This window comes from Desarmillaria tabescens, assembly GCF_030435595.1.
Source record: "Desarmillaria tabescens strain CCBAS 213 chromosome Unknown EV420scaffold_3, whole genome shotgun sequence".
Taxonomy (NCBI): Eukaryota; Fungi; Basidiomycota; class Agaricomycetes; order Agaricales; family Physalacriaceae; genus Desarmillaria; species Desarmillaria tabescens.
Window position 1 is genome coordinate 167,784 of NW_026848302.1, and position 27,892 is coordinate 195,675.

Genomic DNA, 27,892 nt, shown 5'->3' on the forward strand with positions numbered 1-27,892 from the left:
TTTCTATCTCCGCTGTCATCCCACCCCCACATCGTCGTCGTGCTCGCTGTCCCTGTCGATATGTTATTTAGTAGCGTCTGACGTATGCATACGACTCGCGCATCGAATAAGTATTTAGTTACAGTTTCCCTCGATCTCTGTTTTTCTATATAGTCTTGCTGCATGTACTGTTTTGAGTTCTCTTTCTCTATCTCTCTATAAATTAGTTTCTGGATGGAACTCGTGGCTTCGTGGTAGATTCAATCTGCTTCGGAAATTAAGCTGTGGTGAGTATCGGTGCGTTCTTACATCAGCAGGATCTTCTCTGACTCGCAGTCTTGTGCACTCCGGTACCGATTTCTTTATAACTTAAAAACTTCCTCTTTGACATACTCGAAAATGATGTATCATGTTGGACCGTGCTGGTCGGTCTTCTAAATTTTCTCTCTGCCCTTTTTTCCCTTCTCTCCCAAGTTTCATTAAATTTATCTCCACAAGCGTCAAGTTCGAATAAAATACTGCATACCCAGATGCCAAAGGGATCAAATTGGTCAACACCAGCATACAACCAATTCTTATCTATAGACGCCCACCATGTCTATGCCACCGTATCAGTCTGTGCATGAAAAAGAAGGAGAAAAGAACGATGATGCGACCCAGGCCGCTACAAATTCGGCCCAGTCACGATTTTCATCACGGAGCTATCCTGTGTCAGTGACCAACAGCAGTATCTTCGTCATACTAAAAACTAACCCGACGGCCTAGTCCCCCTGCGATGCCTCGCCAGCCCCTGGGCCCCGGGACGGACCTACGGCATGCTCAAGAGCAGAGTTTTCTCTCAGAGATCGTACGCATACCGCCCAACCTTGTGTACCAGCTGAAACAGGAACTTGGTTTGGACGGTAAAGAGCCTAATGCAATGACATTCGATGAAAAGGTGCATCTCAAATTTTCTCCATCTTCCTCAGATTTATTGAATTTGATCCATGAATATAGCGGCGTCTCGTCGAGGCTCATCGACAGCGTTCGGTAGCTCGGGGCAGCCCATCTTCGTCCAACGATGGTGCATCGGCTTCGTCCTCCGCTTCTACGGATATGTCCGCAGCGCCTTTCACGTTCGATTTCATACGAAGCGTGGCCAACTCGTTGGATAAGTTCGATCCTTCCTTCTCGCCTCCGGATATGTCCGCACCGCTTTTCACGCACGATTTCATACAACGCGCGGTCGACTTGGATGAGTTTGATCCTTCCTTCCTGCGACCCGACGGAGACATCGATTTTGAACGTGACTTTGCACAGTGGTTTAAAACGTTTAATACTCCAGACGACGTTGGCGGAACACTAGAATCGAGATGATCCCTGCGTTCATGTCTCTAGAACAAGTAGTGAGGAAGTTTCTCCCTTGGTGTACTATTTCGTATGCTTTCTTCTTGCTGTCGTTGTACCTGCTATCCTTCGTCGATCGTTGTATTTCTGTGGCCTTGCTATGATTGGGTTTTGTTTATAAATGGTACTCAGTAGATTCAAGCTCGAGAGCATACCAGCTGTATTGTTGAATAAGGATACAAATGATGGACTGAATGACGCGGATATGACTTGCGATGAGCCTTCGAAACACCTTCCTAAATGAAACTTCGCCGACTGTTCGACATCACAGATAGCATCCCCTGGGAGGCTACAGTTTGCGCCTGCTACAAAAAACTTCTTCTTTGACATACCGTGCTGGTCGGTCTTCTAAGATTTTCCTCTGCCCTTTTTTTCTTTCTCGTTTTATTAAATTTATCTCCACAAGCATATAGCGCGCCCAGATGCCAAAGAGATCAAATTGGTCAACATCAGCATACAACCGATTCTTATCTATAGACGCCCACCATGCCCATGCCATCGTATCAGTCTGTGTTCGAAAAAGAACGAGAAAAGAACGAGCAGAAGAGTAAAAGCCAGCCTGATGCGACCCAGGCCGCCGCGAATTCAGCCCAGTCACGCTCTCCATCGTGGGCCTACGGTGTGTCAGTGACCAACAGCAATGTTTTCGTCGTACCAAAAACTAACCCGACCGCCTAGTCCCTCGTACCGGCCACTAGCCCGGCCACCTAGTCAAGGCGGCCCTAGTCCCTCTATGATGCCTCGCCAGCCCATGGGTCCGATGGGCCCCTGGACGGACCAACGGCATGCTCAAGAGCAGAGTTTTCTCAGCGAGATCGTGCGCATACCGCCCAACCTCGTGAGCCAGCTGAAACAGGAACTTGGTTTGGACGGTAAAGAGCCCAGTGCAATGACATTCGATGAAAAGGTGCGTCTCAAAATTTCTCTATCTTTTTGAAAAGAATTCAGGGCTAATTTAATTCATGAATTTAGCGGCGTCTCGTCGAGGCTCATCGACAACGTTCAGTAGCTCGGAGCAACCCATCTTCGTCCAACGGTGGTGCACCGGCTCCGTCCTCCGCGCCTCCGGATATGTCCGCAGCGCTTTTCACGCCCGATTTCATACAAAGCGTGGCCGACTCGTTGGATGAGTTTGATCCTTCCTTCCTGCGACCCGACGGAGACATCCCTTTTGAACGTGACTTTGGACAGTGGTTTAATCATCCAGACGACGCTGGCGGATCACTAGATTTGAGGTGATCCCTGTGATCGTGTCCCTAGAACGGGTAGTGAGGAAGTTCCCCGCTTTGCGTATTTCGTATGCTTTCTTCTCGCTGTCGTTGTACTTGCTATCCTTCGTCGATCGTTGTTTTTCTGTGGCCTTGCTATGATTGGGTTTGGTTTATAAATGGTACTCAGTAGATTCAAGCTCGAGAGCATGCCGGCTGTATTGTTGAATAAGGATACAAATGATGGACTGAATGACGCGGATATAACTTACGATGAGCCTTTGAAACACTTCCAAGTTCCTAAACGAAACTTCGCCGGCTGTTCGACATCCCAGATAACAACCCCTGGCAGCCTACGGTTTGCGCCTGCTAAACGAATGCCAGCATTTCAAAGGGAAACTTCAGTACGTGTGATTCCCTGACACGCAACTCAATTTACATCTCCGTTGGATGATGCTGATCAAGAGGGATCCTCTTTTGAATTCAAAAGATGTCAATAGGACGCCTAACCAAGGTCTCTCAAAGCATTCGTACGCTCAGTAAACATACGGTATGATGCGGTAGGGAACCATTTTCTTATATTCTTCCCAGTCCTCCCCCGTATCTGAAACCAAATCAGTCTTCTTGTTCTCAAAAGTAAACGAATCGGACGTACTTTCTCTTACAATTATCATCGTCCCGGATTTGGCGATGGATCAACAAGATCAGGAAAAACGAGCCATAGAAATATGTGATAGGCGTGTCGAACCCTGTAGGAAGTGACCAAGCCAAAGCCATAAGAAGATCGCCGCTTTGACGAGTGAGAACGCGCGTGTTGAGAGGCCAATCAGCACTTACAAATAGTTAGGATGCCGAGAACGACCCCACCATCCAGAAGTCAATAATTTAGAACCAGAGGCAGTAGTAAAATATTTGAGATCTAGTATGTCGTCGTTTGTCAAGAACCAGACAAGTCACAAACTATTTGAGGTAAGAAGCATACTTTTTGGGTTCCTTCCGTTCCGGAAATCATTCTTCTCACTATTGGCCACTCGGAAGATGTAGTAACCGATTGCATTCACCATGAAGATAGCGATGGTTAAGAAGGGACCAAGTTCAAGCGGCCTGAACGCAAGATATCTTGCTTGAAGGGAGTACGTGAATGGGACCCACGCCATGGGGACTGAGAGCATGAACCCAAAACCGTCGGTGATGATATCCATAGTGGTAAAAATGGCAGGCTACGCGCATTTAAATTATCACGCGTTCGATAGATGGATCTCGGGACGCACCTCGTTGTACAGACAGTCCGCAACATACCCACCTTGGAAAAGCAGGACGAGCCACATAGAATCCGTGACGTTGCCAAAACCTCCCCTTCGGACAGCTTGTTCACAGACCATGCTAAGGTCAAGCAAAGTCCATAGTATAAGTCCGGGGCGGACCTCATTGAAAGATTTGATGTCAAATGAGCCAATAGTAGGGTTGAGCTCACGGCCAATGAAGAACTGATCCTCCTGGTCAGAACTTGCTCCTTGGAGAGGCGGAAACAGACGTACATCATAAAGAAAGTTTCCTGTATTTCCACCCAAGGCCAAAAGCTTGCCTTGGCGGAATGACATAACATATGCATAAAGGGCTTGAATAAACGCCATCAGGAAAGATGCAGTGACGAAGCCGACCCATTTATCGTAGAAAAAGGTGAACGCTTCAGGACCGTTCTGGAGTATAATACCGATTGCAATACCCGACGCCAGTAGGAAAGTCGAAAAAGCTGTACACATACGTTAGAGATAAGTGGCCCCGCGTTAAATAATCACTCGTACCATTGATCTTATATTTTTTCTTCTCCCCGTTGCGTAAAGTGACTCCCTCGATCTGGTCTCCGGGTAGTATAGCCCATGCGACGACGCAAAACGCGTACCACACGAGGTAGATGCTGGTGGCTTCGGTATCCCAGAGACCTTTCCACCATTCTAGACTTGATACAGCGTGAATGACACGATCAGGGGTGATAGTCGGTGGGCATCCCCCAGTTTCTTCGGAGCAGCCAAAGTAGAGAGCATAGGTAATGATGGGAAGGATGAGGATGATGAAGAGCGCGCCGGGCGGACCAAAAAATCCGTAGTGTGTCGTCCTTGGATTAAGTTCAGACTTGGACATGGTGGTAAGAGACAACAAGGAGAAAAAGCATGGAAATGGTGTCAGTTTGCCTGTCGTACGAGAGTTGCTTTAGCCGGAGGTCCCGAGTGATTAGCTTGGTTCACGTATTATTTCTACTGTGATTTTTTTTGGCACACGTGGTTGCTTGTTTTTTTGTTGATTTTTTCCCATTCATACGGAGTAGCATCTCATCTGAAGACAAGTAAAGTCGCCGTGAAAGGAGCAATTCAAAGCATGATAACTGTCTTGTCATCTCATCTCTGCAAATCATCACCTTCCGTTAATACTTACCCCGAGACCGGAATGTAAAGCACGACCCACTTTTTTCCCCACTCAACTTCCAGACCAGGTGCTTAGTGCCAAAGCGCGTCAAGTGGATTTTTATTTTCAAATTCCTATCGAAGTGGGTTATATCAGTGAAATCATGACAAGCAAAGATATTGGCACACAAATTTTGAAATGCATTTCTACATTGGTCCTCGAATTCCCGTTAATTAAGCCGTTCGCAGTGGCGCGTCTTGAATACCCGATAAATGTGGGTAGAATTAAATGGTCCTAAGGTGCGGCACTTGGAGATCTTGAGGCGACCGATGTTGTTGACTTCAAAAGTGGGTTGGACCCGGCCCGGGATGCCGAGACGTCGTGGCCCCTGCTGCTGAGCAGGCGGTGCTGACTGCAAACGAGAGAGGAAATCGTCTCTCGCTGGCTTAGTCAGCACCTTATGTGCGCTGCCTCCGCAAGCTCCGTCAGCTCACAACGTCCATCCTCGTTTCGATCAGCTTGTAAACCTTCTACATTTGAGTTTCATTCTGAATGGTACACAAGTCGTAGAATCAAGTTCAAAAGCATGCTGTATTGATGAATAAGGATACAAATGATTAACTAAATGAACGCATGTCGATAGCATAGTATGCAGGATATAATAATGTACTCCAGAAAAACCAAGCAACGAAAACCTAGCGGATATGCAAAACGAAGAGAGAGATAGAGAGATCAAATAACGTTAACACTGTCCAAGAGAGGTGGCGGAGCGGTAGAAGGAACATTAAACAGTCTCCGACGCTTTTCTCCCACTTTCCAGATAACATCCTTCAGCTCCTGCACCACTTCTCCTCCCGGGCCCCATTTCTCTACCTTCAACCCCCCATCATCAGGCTGCTCACGCGGAACCAACGCCGTCTCCCCACGCTCCCTCCTCTGTTTTACCAGCTTGATCCTCTCCTCCCTGCTCAACTTTGACTTTTCCCTATGAAACACCATCCCCGCTCCTTCTTCGCTCTCGAACACCTGTTCGATCCCCGGAGGCGGTAATCGTTCCTCCATGATGATTGCGTTCTGATCTACCGTGACATCACCGTATTCTGCAGGGGCCGCGGAAGAATCAGGCTTATCGGAATCATCACTCGCAAGTCCAGGGAGATCATCCGAGATACCAACGCTATCACCACCAAAAGGATCTACATCGGGATCGGGATCATCATCTAGGCGTGGGGGTGAGATAATATCCAGGAGTCGCTCTCTGCCGCGTTCGCACTCTCGTAAGGCTAGTCCGAGTTCGCGGCGTAAGCGCTCGTACGCCTCGAGAGCCGGGTGGGGAGAAGGAGGGAAAAGAGACTCCTCGCGTAGGGCATCGACGCACTGATCCAAATCCTCCCTCGCGTCCTTGAGCGCAGATGAAATCGCGTCCACATGGACAGCGAAACGCGACATGTGGCTGGGCATAGGGGCGAATGATTGTCCCGTTAGGCTTACCGAACGTGAATGCGAAGGTAGTGAGTTCGGACTGGGGTTCTCCAGCCGCAGCTTGAGCCTCTCGGCCTCTTCCAAGGCTTCTGTCAGTCTCGCAGCAGTGTCTGCGAATGTACTCGTTAGGAGTTCCATCACGGATCGCACGTCTTCCCAGTAGCCTTCATCATCGTCTTCTCCAAAACGAAGGGCAAGTAGATGTGCACAGGCATACCGTTTCGATCCAAGGGTACCTTGGAGAAGCGTTTGTAGAGAAGAGAGGGACAGGGGGTGACGCGCAGGTTGAACGGCTGTGAATTTAGATGCACTAGCTGTCGGACTACGGAGTGCAGATGATGTAGATATCGGACTACGCGGTGGATAAACATAGCTGCGGTTGAATGACATACCCAGGGCATCAAGCCCCGCTGATTTTCGCCTCCTCCGTAGATCCAGAGCGGCCATTCCAAATGGTGTGCTACCCTCCGGTTGGTTAGTGAATGATAATTCATCATCGTCACTGGTATCGTGATCTTCTTCCTGCTCTTGGACACCTGATAGAGCGCTAACGGGAGTTACAGGCTCGCTTTGACTGGTAGGAATGCCGAGGAGAGCAGATAAATCTGAACGACGCTTTTCTCTTCTTTTGAGAATCTGGCGCGTAGGGCTGCCGGCCACTGCCAATGAAGAATAAGAGCCATTCCATGTCGAGCGCTTGCTGTCCCGAGAGGTGAACGAAAGCCGGCGTGAACCCGGTTCAGAGATGGGTCTGGGTGGGAAGGATTTTGGGGGAGGTGATGGAGGGGCATACATCTCTGAGAGCTGGGATAGCTCGGAAGGAGAAGTGAGAGCGGCAAAAAGGTTTCGTACATTGTCCGATTGCATTTGAGTCGTGTGAAGGGTGGAGCTGAGAGCTACGCGGAGGGGAGAGGAGGGCGAAGAAGGGACAGAGGAATATTTCTCATCCTTCTCCACCAGGGTCAGGACTTCATGCACAACCGAGTTCCATGCGTCATTAGCGGATATAAGGTCTTTAAGAGTATCCATTACAGGGGAGACATCGCCTTTCGCATCAAACTTTTCGACGTAGACCGTGAGAAACATCACCCCGACCGACAGAAGCGCTAAGAAATAGTATTCCGCGCTAGAGAATACGACTACCATAGCCAAGGCGACTGACGGGAGCCAGTATTCGGGAGGTGATGATGTCGGAGCTGATGATGGTGGCGATGAATGGTCGACGCTAGACGTCCTGCTGTGCAATGTTCCCCCAGGTATTGATTCGGACATGAGTCGCACCGGACGCGAGTTCGAAAGCGAAGTGGAAAGCAGGGAAGATGAAATAATGTCATACTTGAATCTTTCAACAAAAGGACGCGAAGTAGAGGTGAATTGTGAGACGATGGACTGTACGCGCTTAAATAGCGGTCAGACTACAAGCAAGAGCCATATTGCAACGAATTTGCTCACTGTGCACCAGTTTGTTAGTAGTTCATTCTTTGGGTCTGAGACGTCTTCCTCCGATTCCACATACAGGGCATCTTCGTCGTCGTCGTCGTGGCCAATAAAGTCAGACGAGCCACCGGGCATGAGCTCCGGAGCCTCTCCTACATCTACACAGCGTCAGATAAGCTTCAAATAGGCGCATATATCGACAATTAACCTCTAAGATATCGTTCCAAAGGATGTTCGTCGAAAACGGCCTGGGCCATCGCATAAAGTTGGAATTAAGCGCCGCAGCTGAATGTTTATAAGGTCCAATTGTAACAGAAGCGAGTATTCAGATGTTAATAAATCGTGAAGAGTTCGTTAGAGAGGATTTGTAGCGGTCAGGTGGGGAGAGAAAAAGAGCGACAAAAGTGAGCTGTGGTAGGCTAAGGTACGAACAGCCCTGGAATGATGGCCACTAGGCGTGGCTTATGTAATCGCATGATTATTCGAGAGCGGAGACCCCGGCCCGTAAACTAACAGTCAAACGTCAGCTTGATTGGCAGATGGTTTGTGTCTTGTACTTGTTCATGGCAGGAAATAGTATCTTTCTTCAGTCACAGTTTCTGCTTTTTGACTGAGTAGATGCTGTAACCTTTCGAGAATCGGGGACCTTTTCAGTGCATCAATGCATCACGGCCGACCATGGCCACTTTATAGCACGGATTGTTGACCCTCGATGATTATCTATATACCATGTTTTTCCTTCAAAATCTACATGGTCCCGTCTTTTTTACAGGTCAGTCCAAAGCTACCCTGTTTAGTGATTCATTTATTATCATCTCCTGTTTTCTCCAGCCTTACTTCGGAACCCGTCTGTTACTCCTTCCCCCAAGCACTACAGCCTTGCCACTGTCTATTGAAAAAAGATGTCTGCGAAATCTCTCCTTCGCAAGGAAGTGTGTGTAGGTGGTGAATCCTCGATTTTTCTTGGGTTTGCTGTACTCGAGATTAGAGCCTTCTGCATCGACGCTCACGATATTCCTTAGACTCGAACTGGGCGGCATGATGCCAGTCTGAAGTAAACCAGGTCTTCATCGAGTGTGCATGTGAAGGACAGATTGAGTATTAGTTGTGGTCCACTGAATAACTCTAGCTACCTCTGGAGTCTGCCCGCCTCTGCCTACTTCAACGTCATTGATCCCATAGATAACCGACTTCTTAACCCAGCGACGCTCTCGAATCTCGGTTCTCGGAACATTATAAGCGCACGATACAGCGATTGAGCAACGGACCACCGCCTTTCTTCTGACTGGTCCTAAGGAAATAAACTAGCTGTTGCTTTTTAGCGTATACCTACTATACGGTTCGTCTTAGGGAAATTCCATGCCACTTATAAGCATTATCACTTCGTCTTACCTTTCGATTTCTGTACAGCATCATCTGCATTAGCGAAGAGTTCTCTTTCTCTCTGTGCCGGTACTCAGCAAAATAACGACTATGTTGGTCTGTCCTGCTGAAATGCAAGTTGGTCATGTAAGGTCCTGTCTACAGGTACATGACCCTCACTAACCCGTCTGTTCCAGAGTTAAAGCCACTCGCTGTCCACTGCCCCTGCGCTCAGTCCGGAATCCGAATCCGAATCCGAATCCGAGAACATATTGGTGTCCGACTCGGAAGACCGACTCAAGAGAACCACCGCTTATATTCTTGTCATGGCATCCTCGTTGTCAAAGAGAACCCCCTTCGGATCGCTCAAACAAGTTCCCAAGAAAGAAGATTGGTACACACCAATGCTTAGTACTGTTCTTTCGAGCCGAAGTATTAACAAGCCATTTCCCGCTCCTCAAATCTACGAGGACATTCCCTCATGATTATTACCTTAAGTAAGTCTCCTCCCCGGGCGGCTTCGGGATGAGATAGCTTGAGCTTTTCGGAAGTGTTATATGACTCTATCTTTTTAATGTAAGTGTCCCGTTCATGTCATACGAGCAGGGATTCCTGATGCGTCTGATCAGATAAATGAAGCATCGGTCAGATGGTGCATCAGGACGCTTCTTGCGCCACCAAAGGATGCTTCACAATTGTCTTGGCGGGGTTGTATCGCGAGTCCGAACTCCTGGCTAAGATTTTGCTAAATCACTATGACTCGAGCGATATCCGTACGTTTGGAGCGACAGAAAGAGGTCGAACATGAAGCTGTTGTCCGACGAAAGCGAGCTTGGCGTGTAGCTATAAATAAGCTATTGTTTGCACGCGCGCAGGCAAACCTTTGTTCCGTTACTAACTGCTTTACACATATATACCTTGCTGGCGGTGAAGGGTAAAAGGCTAGATCATCCTTTTCGGCTATACCAACAAACGATCTTGTCTGAAGTTCCCTTTTCGTTACGTAGAACTCTTTTATCGTAAGATCCCGGATAGAGAAAAACTTCGGCAGCAATAACTCAGAGTGTAAGATCACACTTAATACCTATTTCACTAGAAGGCAACAGCCTGGTATGGGTACCGAAGCCCACGGATGAAGTGACTGTTAGTCCGTTTCCGCCCGTCAAACAGTCTAGCCTTACAGGCATCTGAAACAAGCGTGATCATTGGGTTAGAGGTATTTTGACATTGACGAGAGGATTGCAGTGGGTAAATAGACAAAGTCGATTCGGAGCTGATACCCACTAGCAGAAAAATTTGGTTATTCAGGGAAGAAAATTTCATCCATGCAAAACAATGCGATCCCAGAATGGGGTTTCTCCTCTCAAGGTCAGGTGTGGGCCAATTTAAAGGACATCCACGGCCAAACTTCGGGAGAGGGTTGAGTGATCATGTGATCGCGAATTATCGGCGGCCGAAGGGATCAACAACTCTTCACCGATTTAACCGCCAACCGTTCTTTGCTTCCTTTACCCGTAACGACCCTTCGTAGCAATGGACAAACCCCCAAACAAAACGGTATCTGTTACATACTGACCTCAAATATGGGAACAAGAATCCTTTAAAAAAGCCCCACTTAGTTAAAACTTAACGGGGCCGTCGGTGGACTCGGGGCTGTTATAAACAGCTCTCGTCAGGCGACGGACGCAGATTGTATCATCAATTTCATTATTCACATCTCATCACGAACAACAAAGTACGGCAATGCACAATCCCCACTTGGTAAACGGGCCAGGGTCGGCAACGTATCTGTTTAAAAGCCCCAGTGTCTTCTTCTCTGTTTTCATTATGGATGCTTTTTGGATTTTAGGATTATCACTCGCTGTTTACGGCATCGCTTTATACCTCGGAAGCGCTGTCCGTCGAAGGCAACTCGTGCAGCAGACATGTGTGCTGGACATCGACACCCTGGGACTCAGGCTACCTCGCGAGAAAATCAAGGGGACGGCTGTTATCTGTGGCGGAAGGTAATCTTGCCTCTGATCTCAATAGCTCTTCACTGACCGATTCCTTAGCATCGGGGGTCTTCTGGCAGCCCGAGTATGTCATGACCACTTTGACGACGTTGTCATCGTCGAACCAGAGGTGTGGATGAATACGTCGGATGCAACGCGGGTGGATCCGTGGAATCAACAAGGCAAGCGCTCGCGAGTTATGCAGTACGACTCGTTGCATGGTATTTTTCTGTCTCGTCGAAGTTCTTCAATCCCGGGGACTGACTGTTGCACTGTAGTCATTCTACCTATGGGATACAAGATCTTGTCTAAACTGTTCCCAAACATCGAAGAACAAGGAAAAGCATCTGGCATCAAGTAAGCCCCTTAGTCCGTCCTCTGTCAAATTGTTTCCGTTGATCGGTATTTATAGAGTAGGCCCTTGCTACGCGCGCATTCATTTTTGGGGAAATGATGCTCGGATGCCAGACGCAGAATATGGAGGTTCCCTTCCCAAGACAGTATATGCTGGTCGCACCGGTATCGAGACGTTTCTGCGCCGTTTAGTTCTGGGCGGGAATTACAAGAATATTCGCCAAGTTATCGGGACAGTCACTGGTGTTTCTCGAAACGCTCATAGTCCCGATTCCATAGACCAAATTACGGTCCGTACTGTTGAAGGTATCAAAAATATTCCAGCTACTCTCGTTATCGGTACGACCTCGCTATTTCAAGAACGTGATTTCATACATTGACGACTCTTCACCTTCTCAGATTGTACAGGTGCCACTGCTGCAGGCATGAAATGGCTCCGACGAGAGGGGTATGGGTTCGCTGACAGATACGGCCGGAACCAGCTACCTCTCGACGAACTAAAGATTGCCTATGACCAAAAGCTTCATTATACTACACTCCAATTTCGCATCACGCCTGAGCTTGGAAAGAAGTTACCTGGCCTCCCGGTTCCGTACGACGAATGCTGGGGAATTTATAACAATTCGACGGATCCCAGTAAGGAGAACCGCTGTGTATATTCTCAACGTGTGGATGGAAACATCAGTGCGTCTTCATTCCTCTTGAATAATCGTCGAACCTCTACCTAATATCTGCCAGTACAAATTTGTTTCAGCGCCATGGGTGAATGCGAACTTCCGAAGACCCTTGAGGAAGCGAAGGCATGCGCTCGATCTCTGGTCACCGAGAAGCCTATCCCTGAGACGTTCTTCCAAATGCTCGACATGCTTGACGAAGTGAAGGATACCATGACTTGCAGCAAAGTTCGTTATCGTATGTGTGCATCCATTTATCTTGTCGAAAAATACTGAAAATGCTATCAGCCGGTTCCAGTTATATTAGATATGAAAGTGCCGTCAACTTGCCGACGAATTGGATTGCTATGGGCGACAGCGTCATGAGGGTCAACCCGGTCTATGGGTAAATTGTCCAATTTGATCCATTCGGTTCCATTGGAAGCTAACAATAATAATAGGCAAGGGTGCTCAAAGGCTTTTTTCGGTGCTATTTGTCTGCACAAGTTGCTCATGAACTCAACGACGATACCAAGAGATTTCTCAAAGAAATACTTCAGTATCCACGCAGATAAGATTAAACCACTTTGGTGAGTGGTTTTTTAACATTCTCTTGGGAGCTCCATTTTGAAAGTGACCTACCTTTAGGGAGTCACTCAAGGCCGGAGGTATGCTTTGTATTGTATAAATATTTTCGGCACGTTTATTCAAACCGTGTGCATACAGATTATTCTTTCCCGACGACAGTTCCACTTCCTGGAGAGACATTATCTGAGGGCTCATGGCTTCGATGGTACCTAAAGAAGTTGACCGTTCTCTCTTTCACTGTAAATTCCCCGGACAGTATAGACTATTCAACAACTACTCACTTTACTTCTAAACAGGATGACCAAGCGGGTTCAGCATTATGGCATATCAGATCGCTCCTCGCTCCGCCTATTGATGCGTTGCAGCCAGGGCTGATACTTAAAGTGTGCTTGAGTCTTATCAGAGGGTAAACAAGAGTATTATATCCCATTATTAGTCGTTGGAATCCATTCACAAGATCCCTCCTCACATCGATATGTTAAACTTGAAATTCCATGCTTCCTTTCAGTGTTCAGCGAAAACATGTCTAATTTCACAAGTTCATCGAAAGGCATACAAAGTGAAAAACACGAAGTATCAAAAAAAAAATTCATGGCCTTCGGATAGAGGCTCGCCATGTCGTTACGGCAAGTTTCTGCTGCTGCTGCTTTCCTCATACAGCGATGCTAATCATCGGGTAACCGCCCGGCTATGCAACCTATCAAAGGCTAACTGTCAGAATACCAGTATGAATCATTAGAGCGAATGTGCGTTTTGCGTGCTGCCAGTCTACACCAAGAGAGAAGACAGAAACAACGGCATCTTATCATGGTATAAGTAGGTTGTGCAGAGATGTAGAAGGGATTAGATCATCGTTGAAGACTTCAAAGAATTCGCCCAAGTAGGATTCCAACGCGGCCTATCTGGGATTCCCCGTTCTACGTATTCGATATGAGTCTGTCCATACACCCCCTTGATGCACCAGCCAATTCCTCCGACGGACGTACAGAACGAGATAGTTTCCAACGTTGGAATAAACGCCGAAAATACAACAGCCATCCGATGACGCTCATCATCTGCTGACAACTCATCGTCTTGCTCCCAGGGGGGTAGTCCAGCATAAGGGAGAACCGAATCACCGTGTTCTCCCCCTTCGAATAGAATCAGAGCCTTAGGCGTTACCCGGTCGAACACTATGAGCATGTTCGAGCCAAATGAACGAAGATTCGTGAAATTTGTGAAGCGGGACGCATATACCCACCCCGGCTCCGGCCAGGGGCATAACCAGTGTTCGTGATATCCAGCTCGGCGCAGCAGAGTTAATGAGTCAAGGCCTGGGAGCCTTTCTGCAATGCCGCGAATGAGCTCTGGGCGTCCTTCCGACAATCCATCGAGGTACAATGATCGAATAGAATACTTGTCTAGTACATCCACTAGCTGAAGGATATTGATATCGGATTCGGGATATGCCAATCCGACTTTGACATGAGATAGTGGATGCGATGTTGTAGAGGACCCTAGCACTACAAGCCACTCCTTGAACTTGTTTAAGGAAGCAGAGTGTAAGCCGTCAACACACAAATGCTGGAGATGATGGAGGCAAGCAAAGTCAGAGAATCTGGAAGGTATGTCTACTGCCCCTGGACCCCTTCGCCGAAGAATGGTAAGCTCGACTATGTTTGGGCAAAAATAAGTGAACTGCAAGATACTAAGTCGGGGGTGAAGATGGTAGTCGATAAGCAACGTAAGATGGCGGACACTCCGTAGCTGAGGAAGCGAATAAGGGTAGGAGGGGGGGAAAGAATCCATAGGATAAGAAAACGCGCAGCCGTGAAGAAATATTGTGTGAAGGTCAGATAAAGCCGCTATCGTATCAACAAGTTGCTCGTTAATGCGGAATCCTCGGTTTTTGAGGGTCGTCAAGTTTGGACAGCGCTGTAGAACGTCGCAGATCATCGAATGAATGTCATCGACTGCGTATTCATAGTGATCCTGGTACCAATCATCGAGGAGGCGGACGCTTCGAAGTCGGTTTGTGATGTCAGGACGACCGAGAAGAAATCCAAGTGCAACTACAGATCGTTCACGCGCCTCCTGTAGTGATGAACGGTCTTTGAGATGTGTCGAGGACGACTTGAGTTGAGTGTCTTGCTGCTGGGATTTTAGGTTTATCGGTAACACACCAAGTAAACGAGACTGCTTTGGTTTCAGTGACAAGAATACCGGCGCAAAGCATAGACTTACAACGTATATGTATGGGATAGAAACAGCTTTCAGATGTTTGCAAGTCGCAGAGAGGGCCCAAGCAGAAGAGACATCGCTTTCACGGAAGCAGAGATCAAGCAGCTCGTTGGGAAGATCAAGGAAGCATAACTCCTGAAATTTGGGTTCTACCGGAGTTCCATTATCATCAAAAACTGTGTCAAAAAACGTGCCAATATGAGTTGGTAGATAGATGTAAAGTACTAACGTGGATGTGCAACACCAAAGACGGTGGTAAAGTCGGGCCCTTTCGGTATAAGCCATTTCGCCTTGAAAATTTCCCAGACAGAGTCGTCCGATAGAGATAATTTCGTGATTCCTGATTCGTTATCGACAATTTGAACAGTGGATGCTTGAACGGCTGTGAGCTCTCTAATAAAGGCGCGCACGAGAGGACCGAAAAAGGCGTATCTCTTCCATACAATCTCATTCAATATTCAGAATGGAAAATAGACCTTGTCACTCACAGAGCGGTGGCGCCCAGAAAGATCAAGGTCTCCCTGTAAAGATGCTGAGGCCTCTAGTGCTGCTACAATCAGAGAAACGCGCACCTTGACGAATCCCTCACACGAAAATATAAATCCGTAGAATCTTATCCCTTGAAAGCAAGGATCCTGGATAATGTCGGTATCGCCTTGTTCGTTGATACATTTGTAGGATCTCGGAGGGGCTGTTGACCGATCAGAGCACAGATAAATCGTGGACGCGGCAAGCATGTCAAAGCATGTCAACTGTGGCCAGGAGGGTCGGTAGGTAGTGAGAGATTTGCGTATTTGGGATTCGTTCTCCAATAAATGCATGGAGGTCGACATCGTGGTGGTGGTCGCTGTACAAGGTGAAGATACGTGCACGTGCCAAGTTTGAGGTAAGTATTTGATAATGCGAATTTAGGGGCTAAAATAGGCTAACTTATAGTACGTGTTCAACGTTCAACAATAATCGAGCGATCCGATTGCTCTTCCCACATCGGATTCCATAAAGGTGAATCCAGGAATTTCACTTGTCCTACTGCACCGTCTGGCCCAATGTGCCACTTCACCGCCCCTCTTCGCAGGTAGATAAGAACATCCTCCAGCGCCGGATTATAGACAGAAAACACACGAGCCATGTTATGGCTGGTGTCTACGGGCGACCAGTCATCCCACCGATACCACAATTTGTCGTCGGACGGAAGCACGTAGGGATCACAATCAGCGGCACTCCCCTCTAATATCACTATATCTCGTGGACTTATTTCTTCGCATGGAAAATGAAAATTCCACGCAAATGACCGTAGTTTGGAGAAATTGGAGAAACGGGAGGCGTAACATCCACGGAGGCTGAGGCCAGCGGCATGGAACGGATATTCGTTGGCGGGGGGCTTTGTCGACGGAAGAGAGTCAAGGAATGTATGTCCGGAAGTCGTTGGCCTATGTTTTCAATCAGATCGGGCCTGCCCTCAGCTAGTCCATCTATGACTAAGTCTTGAATAGGGAAGCCGTGAAGCGCAACCAGCAACTCGTCGACACTAACATCATACGGCGGTACGGCAAATCCAATTTTGACGCGCGATAACGGAGGGGGATGGGGCAAAGAATGGAGTGCAACAAGCCATTCCCCTAGAGGATTTATGCACGCAGGGAATAGCCCGTCCATGCATAGATTGCGAAGGAACTGGAGTCGAGGGCTTTCAACAATTGTTGGCATCCACGTGAAAGCACGACTTGTCCAGGACACGTCATAATAGATAGGTCGACCACATTCGGACAAAAGTAGACGAAATTCCAAACGGCGATATCTTCGAAGCCAAATTGCTCTAGGAGAAGGGAAAGGTCGCGGACATGCGCCAGCTGCGGTAAGTGTTCCGGATCGGAAAAGTCGTATATGTTAGGAGGATATATGAAGGTACTGTTACGAATTGGCTGTCGACATTGAAACCATCGTAGGTGATGGTGGTCAGACTTTGGCAGCCTTTCAAGACATCCATGACGAGGGACATTGCACGGGGTACCGCGAGGGATTCTCTGTGCAGATACCCCATCCAGTAGTCGAAGAAGCGGACCTTCTGGAGCCTGATAATGAGATCAGGGAGAGTAAGAAGAAAATCCAACTTGTCCATGAACTCGGACTGAGACTTCTTGAACAACTCCATTTCTACTTCTTCTTCCATAGGATGATCGGGGTTTATGTGTTTTTGCGCAGGTCCTGGAAACCCCAATAGGCGACACTGGAGTCACAAGCACTGCATCAGAAAAACAACAATCGAATGGCAGACGAAAGACGAACCATATGGATATAAGGGATGGATATCTTTTTCAAGCACTGACAAGTCGCAGAAAGCGCACGTGCATCTTGAATGTCGCATTCACGAAAAATGAGGTCCAGCAGTTCCTCCGAAAGATCCAACAGACAAAGCTTCTGAAACCCTGCCGACGACTTCTTTTGGGTGAATATGATTCCCACCCCAGTAACTTGAAGAATCCTTATATCAGTGCCTTTGACAGTATCCACAAACCAAACGCAGACTCACCGAATTCAGAGAAAACGTAGCCAAACGAGAAGAAATCTGGTATCAACCTTTGGATTTGAATTCTTCCCATTTCGTGTCGTCCTTGAATTGATATTCGATGCACATCTGCCAGCAACCTCGAACGTCGATGCTCCACGACTCGCCAAGTTCCTCAGCGAGAAAGTAGAGCGACATCAATTCGTCGGTGAACTCTACGAAGCGGTCTTCCAGGAATTCAAATCTCTGTAAAAATTCATCAGCCATGTCCATGAAAACTCCTACGTCTGACTTACAGACCGGTGGCGGCTTGAAAGATCCAAGTCGCCCTTTAGATAAGAATAAATATGGGTAAGTTTTTAAATATGGGTAGTTTTTAAATATGAGCACAAACCGTAATAAATCCCTTCACAGCGGCAAAGAAGGCTTTCAATCTGACTACTTGAAATGTCTTGTCATGAATGATATCGGTTTCCCCGTCTTCATTGACCGTTTCGTAATAGTACTTCATAAAATAATCTTGCGCAAGGCAGTCAAAACAAGTAAGCAGTGGCCACCTCGGCAGTTCCATGAGAAGGTCCTTCCGCATTTGAGGCTCGTCTTCTGAGAGGTATACAGGACCTTCCAGTGTCATCGGAGCAGAATTTTCAGGGTTGCAGATGATGGGGACCAGAAAAGAAGCGAAATGATATCATAGCCGCAATCGACCAAATTAAGCAGATGTATACAGTATTTGTACAACACTATTAGTATACAGTGAGGAAAGCCAAACCAACAGGAATATCAAAACCACGAACTGTCCCCCTGCTTGTGAGTCCGCAGTAACTGGAATATAGACCGAGTCTCGGTCTTTTCCAAGTCTTTGTCCTTCGTCTTCGATCTTTCCCAGACAAGGTACGCCGCAATGGATACTAATGTAAGGCCAAGGCCAAGCCCCAGCGTCAACCCTAGAGCGAGCGCGAGTCGCTTGCTGTTGTTTACTGAGCCCCCAGCGGACGCAACGCCGGTCGGTGTCGCCAGTATAGTTGTAGATGAAGGTATAATTATTGCGGGAGGCAATGTCTGCATCGGTAGAACAGTTTCCCTGTCACATATCCTTGATTAATGAGAAAGAAGATAATAATGTTCATAGCCTCACGAAGAGCCATCCGAGACCTGCGCTGTCAGTGTCCCGACATCCAGCCGGGTCCCGTTGATAAAGGTGATGCTGAAAGTCGTGACCTCGTCTTCAATGAGGTTCACGACTGTGACAGTGGACAGTGGTGGTTGAAATTGTTGCTCTATCGATGTGTTACCAGCGGAAACCGTGATGTTGATCGTTGCATTGGATTGAGATGAGGTTGTCACGAACAATGCCGCGGCTGCAATTGGATCTGTTAGACTAGTAATGATGATGACGGGTGAGCACAGCGTGGACTCACCATGGATCTGCAAGAACATCTGAGGTATTATCGCAGCCCCCTCCTCATCTAGACCGTCGGTTGATATTACAGTGGTACCATCGACGTCAACGGCTTGCCTTCAGATGAACTCGATTAACCATATTCATATGCGGAGTCGGAAATGAAGCACGTACCATCCACCCTTGCAATCCCCACCACCCTCGGTAAAATCACAGAAGAAGGGTGTGTACACAATCTGCGAAGCATTGTTCGGTATCGAGACATTATGAAAAGACACTGCCTGAGCAGTACATAGGATACAGAGGACAAAGAGAAGAAGCATCCGAAACATCTAGTCTCGGGAAAGTACAGGACAGACGAGGAGCTCGATAAGTCAAGCGCCCATGGACGTAATCTTCGTGTGCCTGCTTAGGCAACGATGGACTAAATGAGGGTGCATCTATGATGAAGGTGAAACTGACATACCAGCGTCCGTCGGAGCGGTGGAAAGGAAGGACGGCCAAAGCGTCCTAGGAGCAGAAAAGAACGACGATAGAGAATATAATGACTAGGTTTGGGTGAGTAACGACAACCATTGACATTCCGTGTGATATCAAAACCGTATGTCCAACACCATGGTTAATGCAAGAGAAGTAATTGGCCTGAACCGAGTGATCCGAGTTATTGATCTTCCATATCACTGGACCATTTATTTATCGACCGACAGACTAAAATGGTTAATGTGAGTTCGAAGCCCTGACTTAGTTACAACCGAATACTTGCAGAGTACAGCTATCAAGGAAATGACAAGCGTTTGAAAGATAAAGACTAGCAAAGTGGCGAATAGAAAGGCGAGATAGCATCCAAGTTATATGTCGGATGACTAGATGAAGTTCCAATTTGAAAACTTGAATGGGGTTGTTACAGTTTCACGGGCAAGCTTCGCCGCAAAGTCCGTGGTTGGAGAAGCCATATGGGTATATGCATGCAGCATGGGAAACCCAGTGGCCCGACTGTCCTGGTCCATATGCTCGTAGTGGTTACAGAAAAGTGTGGTTAACCTGGCCATGAGTACGATTCTGTTGCTAGCTTTCCGGTGACACTGAAGACCATAGAAATGTAAGATCCTTGAAAAAGTCAAATTAACGGCGACAAGCAGGCAAGACTATGCTATATTTGTAGCTGGGAACTGAGCGCCTGAAGGTCCTGCGTTCTTCGCCCTGGGAATAGTGTTCGACGTGAATCATGATGATGGCCGTAGTAGACGAAGACCGGAATCTCGATGGATGCGAAGTCAAGGGTGCCAAGCATCGCCAAATTGTGTCTGTCCTCTTAGTCGTCGACCACCACCATGTCGGACTTCACCCTTGTTGAGCCTGCCGGCTGGACGCTCTCGCTGCAGTCGATATACTCGGCCTACATTGGTTACTTCCAGATTCATGGAATCCCTTGGTGGGACCGGTCTTGGGGCCATCTCTTCTCGTCGTTTGGCGATTTCCTCTCCTTTTCGTGGCCTGTGATTACCTTGACCGATGCGACGACGGGACAGGCGCATATAGTAACGAGGCCGGGGTCGCTGAATGCATTCCTCAAGATGGTCAAAACGAGGTAGTGAGGCTGTCCAATGAGCAATTCAACGCTGACGGTATGGTAGATTCGGTGAGACACTCCCTATACCGCCCAATATCCTGCATGTTACGCCTTTTTCTGGTGCTTCACGACATATGAGGCATCTCAACGACTGGACTGGGTACAAAAAACTGCATGCGACCCTACCCGCCTCAGAATTGGCTGCGATTAGGGTATGACCCCTCGACCTCTGGCACTGCTCTGTCTGACTTGTTCACAGACACGAATTCGAGCGGGAGATCCAACAGTCATCGTGCCGCTCTGGAAGGCACGCGACAAGACTTACCTCACGCTGTCGTTTGTATGGAGCGAGCGGAACGAGAAGAGTTGTCTAGAGTGGGGGTATGCTGCGGTTCGGTGTTCGGTCCTGGACTCGTACGTACGCATACATTGCATTTATTGGATTGTTCTCAATACGCGCAGGCAAGGACAATGGCCTCCCGTCCCGGATGTGAATTATCGGTATGTCTTTCACCCAGTAGAGATCCCGGAATTTAATCAGAACTTAGCTCACTATCCCTGGCTGGGAACGGTCCGTTCGCAACGATAGGTGAAACTTTTGATCATGCTCGGTACCAGCCAGTCCCAGCCAGGCATTGTGAACTAACTTTTGATTGAATTACAGGTTCCCTCAAACTTCTCAACTGGACTATGTGCTCATCTAGCCTCGCTGTAACAGGAAAGGACATTACATAACTGCAGAATACGCCGACCAAGTCATCAATCGTATTAACCCAACCTTCCCATGGTCGTATGCCTTCGGAGATTCGCAAGTCATTGGAAAGTCCAACATCTCCCAGGTCGTCGAGGCTGTAGTCTCTTCTCTCGCATCGCCTGATTCGGACACAACTGCCAACAATCTCGTTCTCGTCATTCATGGCTCGGCCGAGGTTATCCCACGTCTTCAACAGATGGGCATAAAGCTACCGCATAATATGCATATCATCGATACCGCATCCTTTGAGCGAACTCTCTTCGCTGCAGGGAAGCGCGGCATCATGGAAGGTCGGCAACCTGGCTCGTCGATGACTCTCGACGGTCTCATTATGACGCTCGCCCCCGGTTTGGCCAGCATACCGCGCAACACGGGCAACGAGTCGTTCCTAGGTTTGTTTGCCCTTCAAATGCTCCTCGAACCTGAAGGTGTCCGGATGCCGACTGTGAATGTCAAGAACGTCACCGCCGGAATGAGGCATTCGATGGTCATGAATTCGAAGAATGGCACTGGGATTAGTCCCACGGATCTAGGTATACCAGTAGAGGAATTTGGCCAGATGAAGTTTGGGCCGGGGAGGTCGGGGTCCAGATCTCCTGGGAGGCAACTCGATGCCGCGGATAACAGGAGGTCGAGGAGGTTAAGTGGGTTTGTGTTGACGCGGTAAATTCTTTTGGACTATTTCGTTTCACATCATGAATATCTCGGAATTTGGACTACGCACATGCTATGACTATATGGACTCGCTATACATTGCTACTCGAATTGTACACTCATAGTTGTATATAACAGTAATCTCTCAATAGGATTGTAGGCTTATCTTTGGTGGGAAGAGTTACGACAATGATACTTAGGTGAGAGGCACTATTCATTTCATACTCGTCCTTCTCTTAACATACAGATATTCGAAAATAGCACGCGGAAGCATTGAAAACTCAGCACGCCAATCCCTCGTCATGCGGCAGGCCGGCAACAGTGTCCACAGACTTTATTATTAACCCAGAAACATTCTACTAATCATTTGCTCTAGCGTCCGAATACCTAGCCTTTGATAAGATTCCAGCACACTTTGAGCACAAGCCCCAACTGGAAAGCGTCAGAAGGCGGCGCAAGGAGCGACCTGACGTGCCAGAGCACTGAACCCGCTTGTTCATCCTATAGATCGGGAAGGTGCGATAGATGAGCGATTAGTTATAGTTAACTGTGGAACTTACGGTAAATGCTACGATGGTCAGTTTCTTCATGTACCATCGCAGCCACGAGCCTTTTGATAACGTCTCTCCGGGAAGCGGAATTGTCGTCGAGAACGAATAGTCTGGTCATAGTTAAAGTCAATCAATTCCGTCGATGGTTCATCTACTAATGTGCTTACCGCTGGCTTTGAGAGACGTCCTGAAGACCGATCGTTTTCAGAACATAGTTCTATTGAAGTAGATGCTAGAAAAGGCTCACCAAAGTGGTTTGATCTTTTCCGCGTGAATACTGAAATACTTCTTTGAGAAATCTCTGGGTATCGCCGTCGAGTTCATGAGTAAATTGTGGAGACAGACAACACCGAAGATGGCCTTTGAGCATCCTTGTCTGCGTGCATTGTTAGTCTCTTCTGGCAGGGAACGGATAGAGGTGAATAAACATACCCGTAAACGGGGTTTACTCTCATGACGCTATCACCCATAGCAACAAAATTCGACGGCAAGTTGACGGCACGCTCATATCTAACATAGCTAGAGCCGGCTGGTAATATTTTCAGCATTTTTCAGTGAGAAACATGAAAGCACACATACGATAGCGAACTTGGCTGCAAGTCATGGTGTCTTTTACCTCGTCGAGCATGTCGAGCATCGTGAAGAACGTCTCAGGAATAGGCTTCTCCGTGATCAGAGACCGGGCGCCAGCTTTGGCTTCTTCGAGAGTCTTTGGAAGCTCGCAGTCACCCATTGCAGTGAAGCAAATTTGCACTAGTGGGCATTAGGGAGGCATTCGTATGAGAGGTAGTATGACGACTTGCTGATGTCTCCATCTACACGCTGAGAATAGACACAACGATTCTCCTTCTTAGGGTCCGGCGCGACGGCATATATTACCCCGCATTCATCATACGGGAATGGGAGACCAGGTATCTTCCTTCCGAGTTCCGGTGGGACGTGAAATTGGAGCGTAGAATAGTGGAGCTTTTGGTCGTAAGCAATCTTCAGCTCGTCGAGGGGTAGTTGATTGGAGCTGTATCTATCAGCAAATCCGTATCCCTCGCGACGGAGCCACTTTAGACCTGCCTGTGCAGGTCCTGTACAATCTGTAGTCTTGTTAGTATGCAGAATTGGAAACATGCATACAGTGATATCGTACCTATAACGAGAGTAGCAGGGATGTCCTTTGTGCCTTGAGGTGTACGGATCGTGACCTTGTCGATGTACTCGGGGCTATTAGCGCTTCGTGAGACACCTGTGACTGTCCCGATGACTTGACGAATATTCTTGTAGTCCCCACCGAGGACCAGACGACGCAGGAATGTTTCCGTACCGGCACGACCGGCGTAGATTGTCTTGGGAAGGGTGCCGCCGTATTCCGCGAATGGTAAACAGGCAGCGTTTCCCCACACGTGGAATTGAGTGTAACTGGGACCTAACCTGCGAGCACTGATCGTAAATAAGGAGAAGAGAGATCGAGGTTGAGGCTTACCTTATGCCAGATGCTTCGCTTTGTTCTTCGATCTTGGGGAAGAGCTTAGATAACGCTTTGTATCCCAGGGGTAGGATAACTACATCACTGATGTTAATTTTTAGGGAAACCGTGGTTAACGAGAAAGGAAATACGGTGCAACGAGTTGTACTGCATCACTCGGGAGCGTTTGCTTTCTTGGTTCCATGGGTCCACTCGCGTTGCATCTGGAGAATTCAACCATGCCTCTGGTTCCACGATGATAACGTCGTCGAAGTGGTCATGGCATACTCGAGCTGCGATGAGGCCGCCGATGCTGAAAATGCCAGTCAGGTAATGAATCATATGCTAAGAGCTTAGAGACATGATCACCTTCCCCCACAAATAACAGCCGTTCCTTTGATCTTCTCGCGGGGTAGCCTAAGTCCCAGAGGATCGACGTCTAGCACGCACGTCTGCTTTGACAGTTGCCTGCGTCGGAAAACATGCTCAAGGTAGAGAATGGCACTGCAAGTAACAACCGCAGTTCCGAGAGCCCACAGAAGATTCATGATCAATGAGTTCTATGCAGTATACAGGAGCAGACTTTTAAGCACATGAAAACGGGCCGTAACGGCCCCGTTGACTAAGTACTTCTTTGTTTGCAAGAGGGTGTGTTCATCGCCAGGAAGAGTATTGTCCAATACCGGCCCGGTTGACAAAATGAAGATTGGCTAGATAGAAAGCGTTCGACGACGTCATGCCACGCCGCTTGAAGCTTAAAATCTCGACTCCATGATGCTACGGGGGGCGTCACCTCGCGTAAGGCCACCATATATAATGTCATTTGTAGGATGACACGGACCCTCCTCGGGGGATAGTGCATTGCTTCAGTGGGGCCTCATATTTACGTCCAACCAGCATCCAGCCAGTCGTGAGGGGATGCTCACCGAGAAAAGAGGATAAGGAGCGGTGTTAGTAAAGGAATGAAAGCAAAACGAAGCAAGGGATTGACAGGACGGCAACCCTCAAACACATTTTGAAGATCGAACAGCGTATAATCTAGACCTGTGACTGGCCCCCACAATGAGGTCTACGTATAATCGTAATGGTTCAAGTTAACATTCAAGCTTAGAACACTGGACATCGACGCTCCATAAGAGCATGGCCGTTGAGTTTGAGTCTAAATAAACAACATTAGCAGTTTCATATGTCGTAAAACATAGGGCAAGCAATAAATACAGGACTATCAACGCTATGAAGTTTCCGAACTAGGCCAGTCGTGCAGTAGTAAAATTCCGGGGTTTGCTCATGCAACTAGCATTTTACTCGTGACTGCAACATACACAAACCCAGGACGTGTAGGTCTGAATGGACCGAAGACAAGTAAACTTTGAGTGTGGAGCGAGTTATGAAACGGAAGTGTTGAGAGTTGGGGCGACAGCAGGGTCGGAAAATGCCGAACCATGGATTGCCCCGAATGAAGGGTTCCTTCCTTGTTCACTACCATCATCTCGTTCGATGCACGCCTTTTCTTCATTTTCAGCAATGGACTCACTGCTAAGGCGTGAAAGAGCCTCCTCTATAAAAATGGTGAACGATGCAGGACAAGGCGTGAACCACCCCGGAGTTGCTCTCTTCCCCGTAGGGGAATTCTACCACTATGGTCCAGGATATTCTTCGCGACTCGACCATTGGCCAAGCTATCAACTACGTATCGAACGGTCGCATATTCTCCTACACTGAACAGCGCCTCGCCTTTCATATTCCTTTGCATTTCCTACCGAAACGACCCTCGCCCATATTGTCACCCGACTCTGACGCGATAACGCTGTGCGGAGTTGTGGAAAGGTCGACGCCTAAGGTGGAACTCACGAGAGAATCCACTTTGGTTATGGATGTCGACACAGAGAAGCATTCAGATCCTTATCTCGTAGGATGGTACGGGGACGACGACCAAGAGAACCCAAGGTTTGACTTATTATGTGCTCATCGTTCAGTCTGTTGACTGTGTATGACCTGCAGAAACTGGTCTCCAGCAAAACGCGCGTTCGTCGCATTCTGTATCAGTTTCTTGACTTTCAGCGTGTACATTGGCTCTGCCATCTACACGCCATCTATCCCTGGATTGATGTCCGACTTTAACGTCTCCCAAACAACAGCTACCTTCGGTCTCACGCTGTACGTTCTTGGTAAGTGGACCACCCTCCTTCAGTTGACATGAACCCATGTCCACATTAGCATACGGCATAGGACCCATGTTTCTCGCCCCTCTGCAAGAACTTCCCCACATAGGTCGGAACCCGGTCTACATGGCCACATTATTAGTCTTCATTATTTTCCAAATACCCATCGTCATGGCTAAAAACATGAGCACTGTCCTCGCGTTTCGCTTTCTCACTGGGTTCGCTAGCAGCCCTGCACTCGCCACTGGAGGCGCATCCATGGCAGATATCTACTCCGTGAATCATATTGGATACGTATTAGGTATCTGGTCGCTCGGGGCGGTTGCTGGTCGCATTGTTGGCCCGGTTATCGGAGGGTTTGCAGCTCAGGCGAACGGATGGCGATGGCCCCAGTATGAACTAATCTGGATAGTCAGCTTTTCCCTGATCTTCCTTCTTCTCTTTCTCCCCGAGACTTACGGACCTACGATTTTGTTGAAAAGGGCACGACGGCTGAGGAAGCTTACGGGAAATGAGCAACTGCGATCCCAGAGCGAGAAGAATTCAGAGGGCGAGTCGTTTGTGACGGTGATGAAGGAAGCCCTGATCCGTCCCTTTATTCTTGCTAAAGAGCCTGTCTTGATGTTTGCGAACCTCTACGTTGGCTTTGTTTGTCGGTTTTAATATCATTCTCCGCTGTCAAATGTACCATTGACAGTTATTCAACAGATGCGATATTTTACTTGTGGTTTGAGGCTTTTCCGCTAGTCTTTACGGATATCTACCACTTTCGTCTTGGTGCCAGCGGCCTGCCCTTTCTTGGCTTCATCGTCTCTGCCAGTCACTGTATGCACGTTTCTACCTTGATCCCTACTCTTGCTAACTGGTGTTTCCAGTACACCATATATGTTATCTACCTAAAATATCACATCGCACCTCGATTAGCAAAAGCTCGCGCAGCAGGCGTGGACGTCTTGCCTGAGATTTATCTCGAGATTGGACTCATGGCCAGGTCTTCATCCCGACGAGTGTCCTCATCTTTGGGTTCACTTCAAAGGAGGGCATCCACTGGATCGTCCCCGTTATCGGCGCCGCCCTCTATCTTCCCGGCATCTATCTTATCTTCCAGAGTATCCTGACGTATATCACATCAACGTACCCCACCCATGCTGCGTCGGTTCTCGCTAGCAACGACCTCTTCCGTTCAACGATTGCCAGCGTCTTTCCGCTGTTTGGCCGTGCATTCTTTGTTGGTCTTGGTTTGGGCCCCGGATCAGCCCTCCTGGCTGGTATTTCTTTCTTGCTCATGCCGGTGTTTTGGGTATGTCGTATAACTCTACTCTACCTGTGTCGCTGATGTTCTTCACTTTAGTCGTTATGGAAATGGGGCCACGTCTTACGGAGACGATCAGTTTACGCCTGTGGTTCATGGGAAGGCCTTCGCTATTTAGATCAGTTTTATCTACTGTCGGGCTGCTCCGGTACGGAACAGCGTCCAATCTTGCAAAAGCTCATGTCATTTAGAGATAGAATGTGTTTGTGTGATAGTACTAGTATTTTTATATTCCTTTTTAATCTTTATTCTTCGAACTGGTATTTATTGCTATTTCGAAAAATGATGAGAATCCAAAAAAAAATTAAAAAGTTTTGGGCCCCACAAAAAGACCTCCGAGTCCGCACTCAGGGGGCCATGACGATCAACGTCATAGATTGTTTCGTCGACAGTCGTGGGTTGTCTCAGATGGTGCAGGCTGAGATCGGGCTGGCATCTGGCGTATCAAAACTTTTTTTC

The 27,892-nt window shown here is 48.0% G+C and overlaps 11 protein-coding genes across 11 annotated transcripts; 5 read left to right on the forward strand and 6 right to left on the reverse strand.

Moving 5' to 3' along the window:
* Positions 1-273: 273 nt before the first annotated feature.
* EV420DRAFT_646675 (uncharacterized protein) lies at positions 274-1,595 on the forward strand. The gene is made up of 3 exons (XM_060482907.1): positions 274-689; positions 745-916; positions 976-1,595. Exons 1-3 carry the CDS (start codon positions 574-576, stop codon positions 1,333-1,335), a joined length of 648 nt encoding a protein of 215 aa, XP_060337343.1. The 5' UTR covers positions 274-573; the 3' UTR covers positions 1,336-1,595.
* On the forward strand, positions 1,584-2,849 carry EV420DRAFT_1505159 (uncharacterized protein). Its single transcript, XM_060471272.1, has 2 exons — positions 1,584-2,272; positions 2,338-2,849. Exons 1-2 carry the CDS (start codon positions 2,006-2,008, stop codon positions 2,602-2,604), a joined length of 534 nt encoding a protein of 177 aa, XP_060337344.1. The 5' UTR covers positions 1,584-2,005; the 3' UTR covers positions 2,605-2,849.
* Positions 2,850-3,109: 260 nt separating this feature from the next.
* Positions 3,110-4,715, reverse strand: EV420DRAFT_1617085 (ERG4/ERG24 ergosterol biosynthesis protein; the record flags this gene model as incomplete). Its single annotated transcript, XM_060475195.1, has 7 exons — positions 3,110-3,202; positions 3,225-3,363; positions 3,411-3,492; positions 3,556-3,793; positions 3,845-4,060; positions 4,112-4,326; positions 4,379-4,715. The coding sequence occupies 7 exons, from the start codon at positions 4,713-4,715 to the stop codon at positions 3,110-3,112; spliced, it is 1,320 nt and encodes a 439-aa protein (XP_060337345.1).
* A 777-nt stretch (positions 4,716-5,492) lies between these two features.
* On the reverse strand, positions 5,493-8,324 carry EV420DRAFT_1325585 (uncharacterized protein). Its single transcript, XM_060468742.1, has 3 exons — positions 8,104-8,324; positions 7,911-8,053; positions 5,493-7,856 (listed from the first exon to the last, which is right to left on the reverse strand). The coding sequence occupies exons 1-3, from the start codon at positions 8,150-8,152 to the stop codon at positions 5,709-5,711; spliced, it is 2,340 nt and encodes a 779-aa protein (XP_060337346.1). The 5' UTR covers positions 8,153-8,324; the 3' UTR covers positions 5,493-5,708.
* Positions 8,325-11,084: 2,760 nt separating this feature from the next.
* EV420DRAFT_1260673 (uncharacterized protein) lies at positions 11,085-13,256 on the forward strand (the record flags this gene model as incomplete). Its single annotated transcript, XM_060467014.1, has 11 exons — positions 11,085-11,263; positions 11,312-11,472; positions 11,530-11,608; positions 11,664-11,944; positions 12,005-12,289; positions 12,344-12,517; positions 12,568-12,664; positions 12,720-12,848; positions 12,907-12,926; positions 12,985-13,085; positions 13,143-13,256. The coding sequence occupies 11 exons, from the start codon at positions 11,085-11,087 to the stop codon at positions 13,254-13,256; spliced, it is 1,620 nt and encodes a 539-aa protein (XP_060337347.1).
* Positions 13,257-13,689: 433 nt separating this feature from the next.
* Positions 13,690-15,899, reverse strand: EV420DRAFT_1635799 (uncharacterized protein; the record flags this gene model as incomplete). Its single annotated transcript, XM_060476491.1, has 5 exons — positions 13,690-15,021; positions 15,070-15,242; positions 15,296-15,500; positions 15,555-15,587; positions 15,639-15,899. 5 exons carry the CDS (start codon positions 15,897-15,899, stop codon positions 13,690-13,692), a joined length of 2,004 nt encoding a protein of 667 aa, XP_060337348.1.
* Positions 15,900-16,009: 110 nt separating this feature from the next.
* On the reverse strand, positions 16,010-18,341 carry EV420DRAFT_1698524 (uncharacterized protein; the record flags this gene model as incomplete). Its single annotated transcript, XM_060479455.1, has 8 exons — positions 17,967-18,341; positions 17,869-17,901; positions 17,644-17,818; positions 17,353-17,591; positions 16,976-17,293; positions 16,742-16,916; positions 16,359-16,685; positions 16,010-16,293 (listed from the first exon to the last, which is right to left on the reverse strand). The coding sequence occupies exons 1-8, from the start codon at positions 18,204-18,206 to the stop codon at positions 16,010-16,012; spliced, it is 1,791 nt and encodes a 596-aa protein (XP_060337349.1). The 5' UTR covers positions 18,207-18,341.
* A 14-nt stretch (positions 18,342-18,355) lies between these two features.
* EV420DRAFT_1635801 (uncharacterized protein) lies at positions 18,356-19,297 on the reverse strand (the record flags this gene model as incomplete). Its single annotated transcript, XM_060476492.1, has 4 exons — positions 18,356-18,656; positions 18,711-18,933; positions 18,994-19,091; positions 19,149-19,297. The coding sequence occupies 4 exons, from the start codon at positions 19,295-19,297 to the stop codon at positions 18,356-18,358; spliced, it is 771 nt and encodes a 256-aa protein (XP_060337350.1).
* An 867-nt stretch (positions 19,298-20,164) lies between these two features.
* EV420DRAFT_646925 (uncharacterized protein) lies at positions 20,165-22,272 on the forward strand. The gene is made up of 7 exons (XM_060482909.1): positions 20,165-20,562; positions 20,609-20,756; positions 20,804-20,958; positions 21,007-21,045; positions 21,093-21,155; positions 21,263-22,152; positions 22,214-22,272. The coding sequence occupies exons 1-6, from the start codon at positions 20,306-20,308 to the stop codon at positions 21,963-21,965; spliced, it is 1,365 nt and encodes a 454-aa protein (XP_060337351.1). The 5' UTR covers positions 20,165-20,305; the 3' UTR covers positions 21,966-22,152; positions 22,214-22,272.
* Positions 21,944-24,697, reverse strand: EV420DRAFT_646886 (uncharacterized protein). Its single transcript, XM_060482908.1, has 12 exons — positions 24,329-24,697; positions 24,112-24,272; positions 23,978-24,056; positions 23,645-23,925; positions 23,307-23,591; positions 23,083-23,256; positions 22,936-23,032; positions 22,751-22,879; positions 22,671-22,690; positions 22,513-22,613; positions 22,212-22,453; positions 21,944-22,152 (listed from the first exon to the last, which is right to left on the reverse strand). The coding sequence occupies exons 1-11, from the start codon at positions 24,505-24,507 to the stop codon at positions 22,340-22,342; spliced, it is 1,620 nt and encodes a 539-aa protein (XP_060337352.1). The 5' UTR covers positions 24,508-24,697; the 3' UTR covers positions 21,944-22,152; positions 22,212-22,339.
* Positions 24,698-25,829: 1,132 nt separating this feature from the next.
* Positions 25,830-27,624, forward strand: EV420DRAFT_1617086 (major facilitator superfamily domain-containing protein; the record flags this gene model as incomplete). Its single annotated transcript, XM_060475196.1, has 7 exons — positions 25,830-25,906; positions 25,961-26,127; positions 26,177-26,773; positions 26,830-26,930; positions 27,113-27,421; positions 27,473-27,524; positions 27,557-27,624. 7 exons carry the CDS (start codon positions 25,830-25,832, stop codon positions 27,622-27,624), a joined length of 1,371 nt encoding a protein of 456 aa, XP_060337353.1.
* Between the last annotated feature and the right edge of the window lie 268 nt (positions 27,625-27,892).

Coding starts and splice junctions, on each gene's coding strand:
- EV420DRAFT_1505159 (XM_060471272.1), top strand. CDS start 2,006: ATGTTTTCGTCGTACCAAAAACTAACCCGACCGCCTAGTCCCTCGTAC. Junction 2,273..2,337: donor CAATGACATTCGATGAAAAG/GTGCGTCTCAAA, acceptor TCATGAATTTAG/CGGCGTCTCGTCGAGGCTCA.
- EV420DRAFT_646886 (XM_060482908.1), bottom strand. CDS start 24,507: ATGAATCTTCTGTGGGCTCTCGGAACTGCGGTTGTTACTTGCAGTGCC. Junction 23,033..23,082: donor TTGCAGCCAAGTTCGCTATC/GTATGTGTGCTT, acceptor AAATATTACCAG/CCGGCTCTAGCTATGTTAGA. Junction 22,880..22,935: donor AGAGTAAACCCCGTTTACGG/GTATGTTTATTC, acceptor CAATGCACGCAG/ACAAGGATGCTCAAAGGCCA.
- EV420DRAFT_646925 (XM_060482909.1), top strand. CDS start 20,306: ATGTCGGACTTCACCCTTGTTGAGCCTGCCGGCTGGACGCTCTCGCTG. Junction 20,563..20,608: donor CTCAAGATGGTCAAAACGAG/GTAGTGAGGCTG, acceptor ACGGTATGGTAG/ATTCGGTGAGACACTCCCTA. Junction 21,156..21,262: donor GAAACTTTTGATCATGCTCG/GTACCAGCCAGT, acceptor TCGCTGTAACAG/GAAAGGACATTACATAACTG.
- EV420DRAFT_646675 (XM_060482907.1), top strand. CDS start 574: ATGTCTATGCCACCGTATCAGTCTGTGCATGAAAAAGAAGGAGAAAAG. Junction 690..744: donor TCATCACGGAGCTATCCTGT/GTCAGTGACCAA, acceptor CCGACGGCCTAG/TCCCCCTGCGATGCCTCGCC. Junction 917..975: donor CAATGACATTCGATGAAAAG/GTGCATCTCAAA, acceptor CCATGAATATAG/CGGCGTCTCGTCGAGGCTCA.
- EV420DRAFT_1325585 (XM_060468742.1), bottom strand. CDS start 8,152: ATGGCCCAGGCCGTTTTCGACGAACATCCTTTGGAACGATATCTTAGA. Junction 8,054..8,103: donor TTTGGAACGATATCTTAGAG/GTTAATTGTCGA, acceptor GACGCTGTGTAG/ATGTAGGAGAGGCTCCGGAG. Junction 7,857..7,910: donor TACTAACAAACTGGTGCACA/GTGAGCAAATTC, acceptor CCGCTATTTAAG/CGCGTACAGTCCATCGTCTC.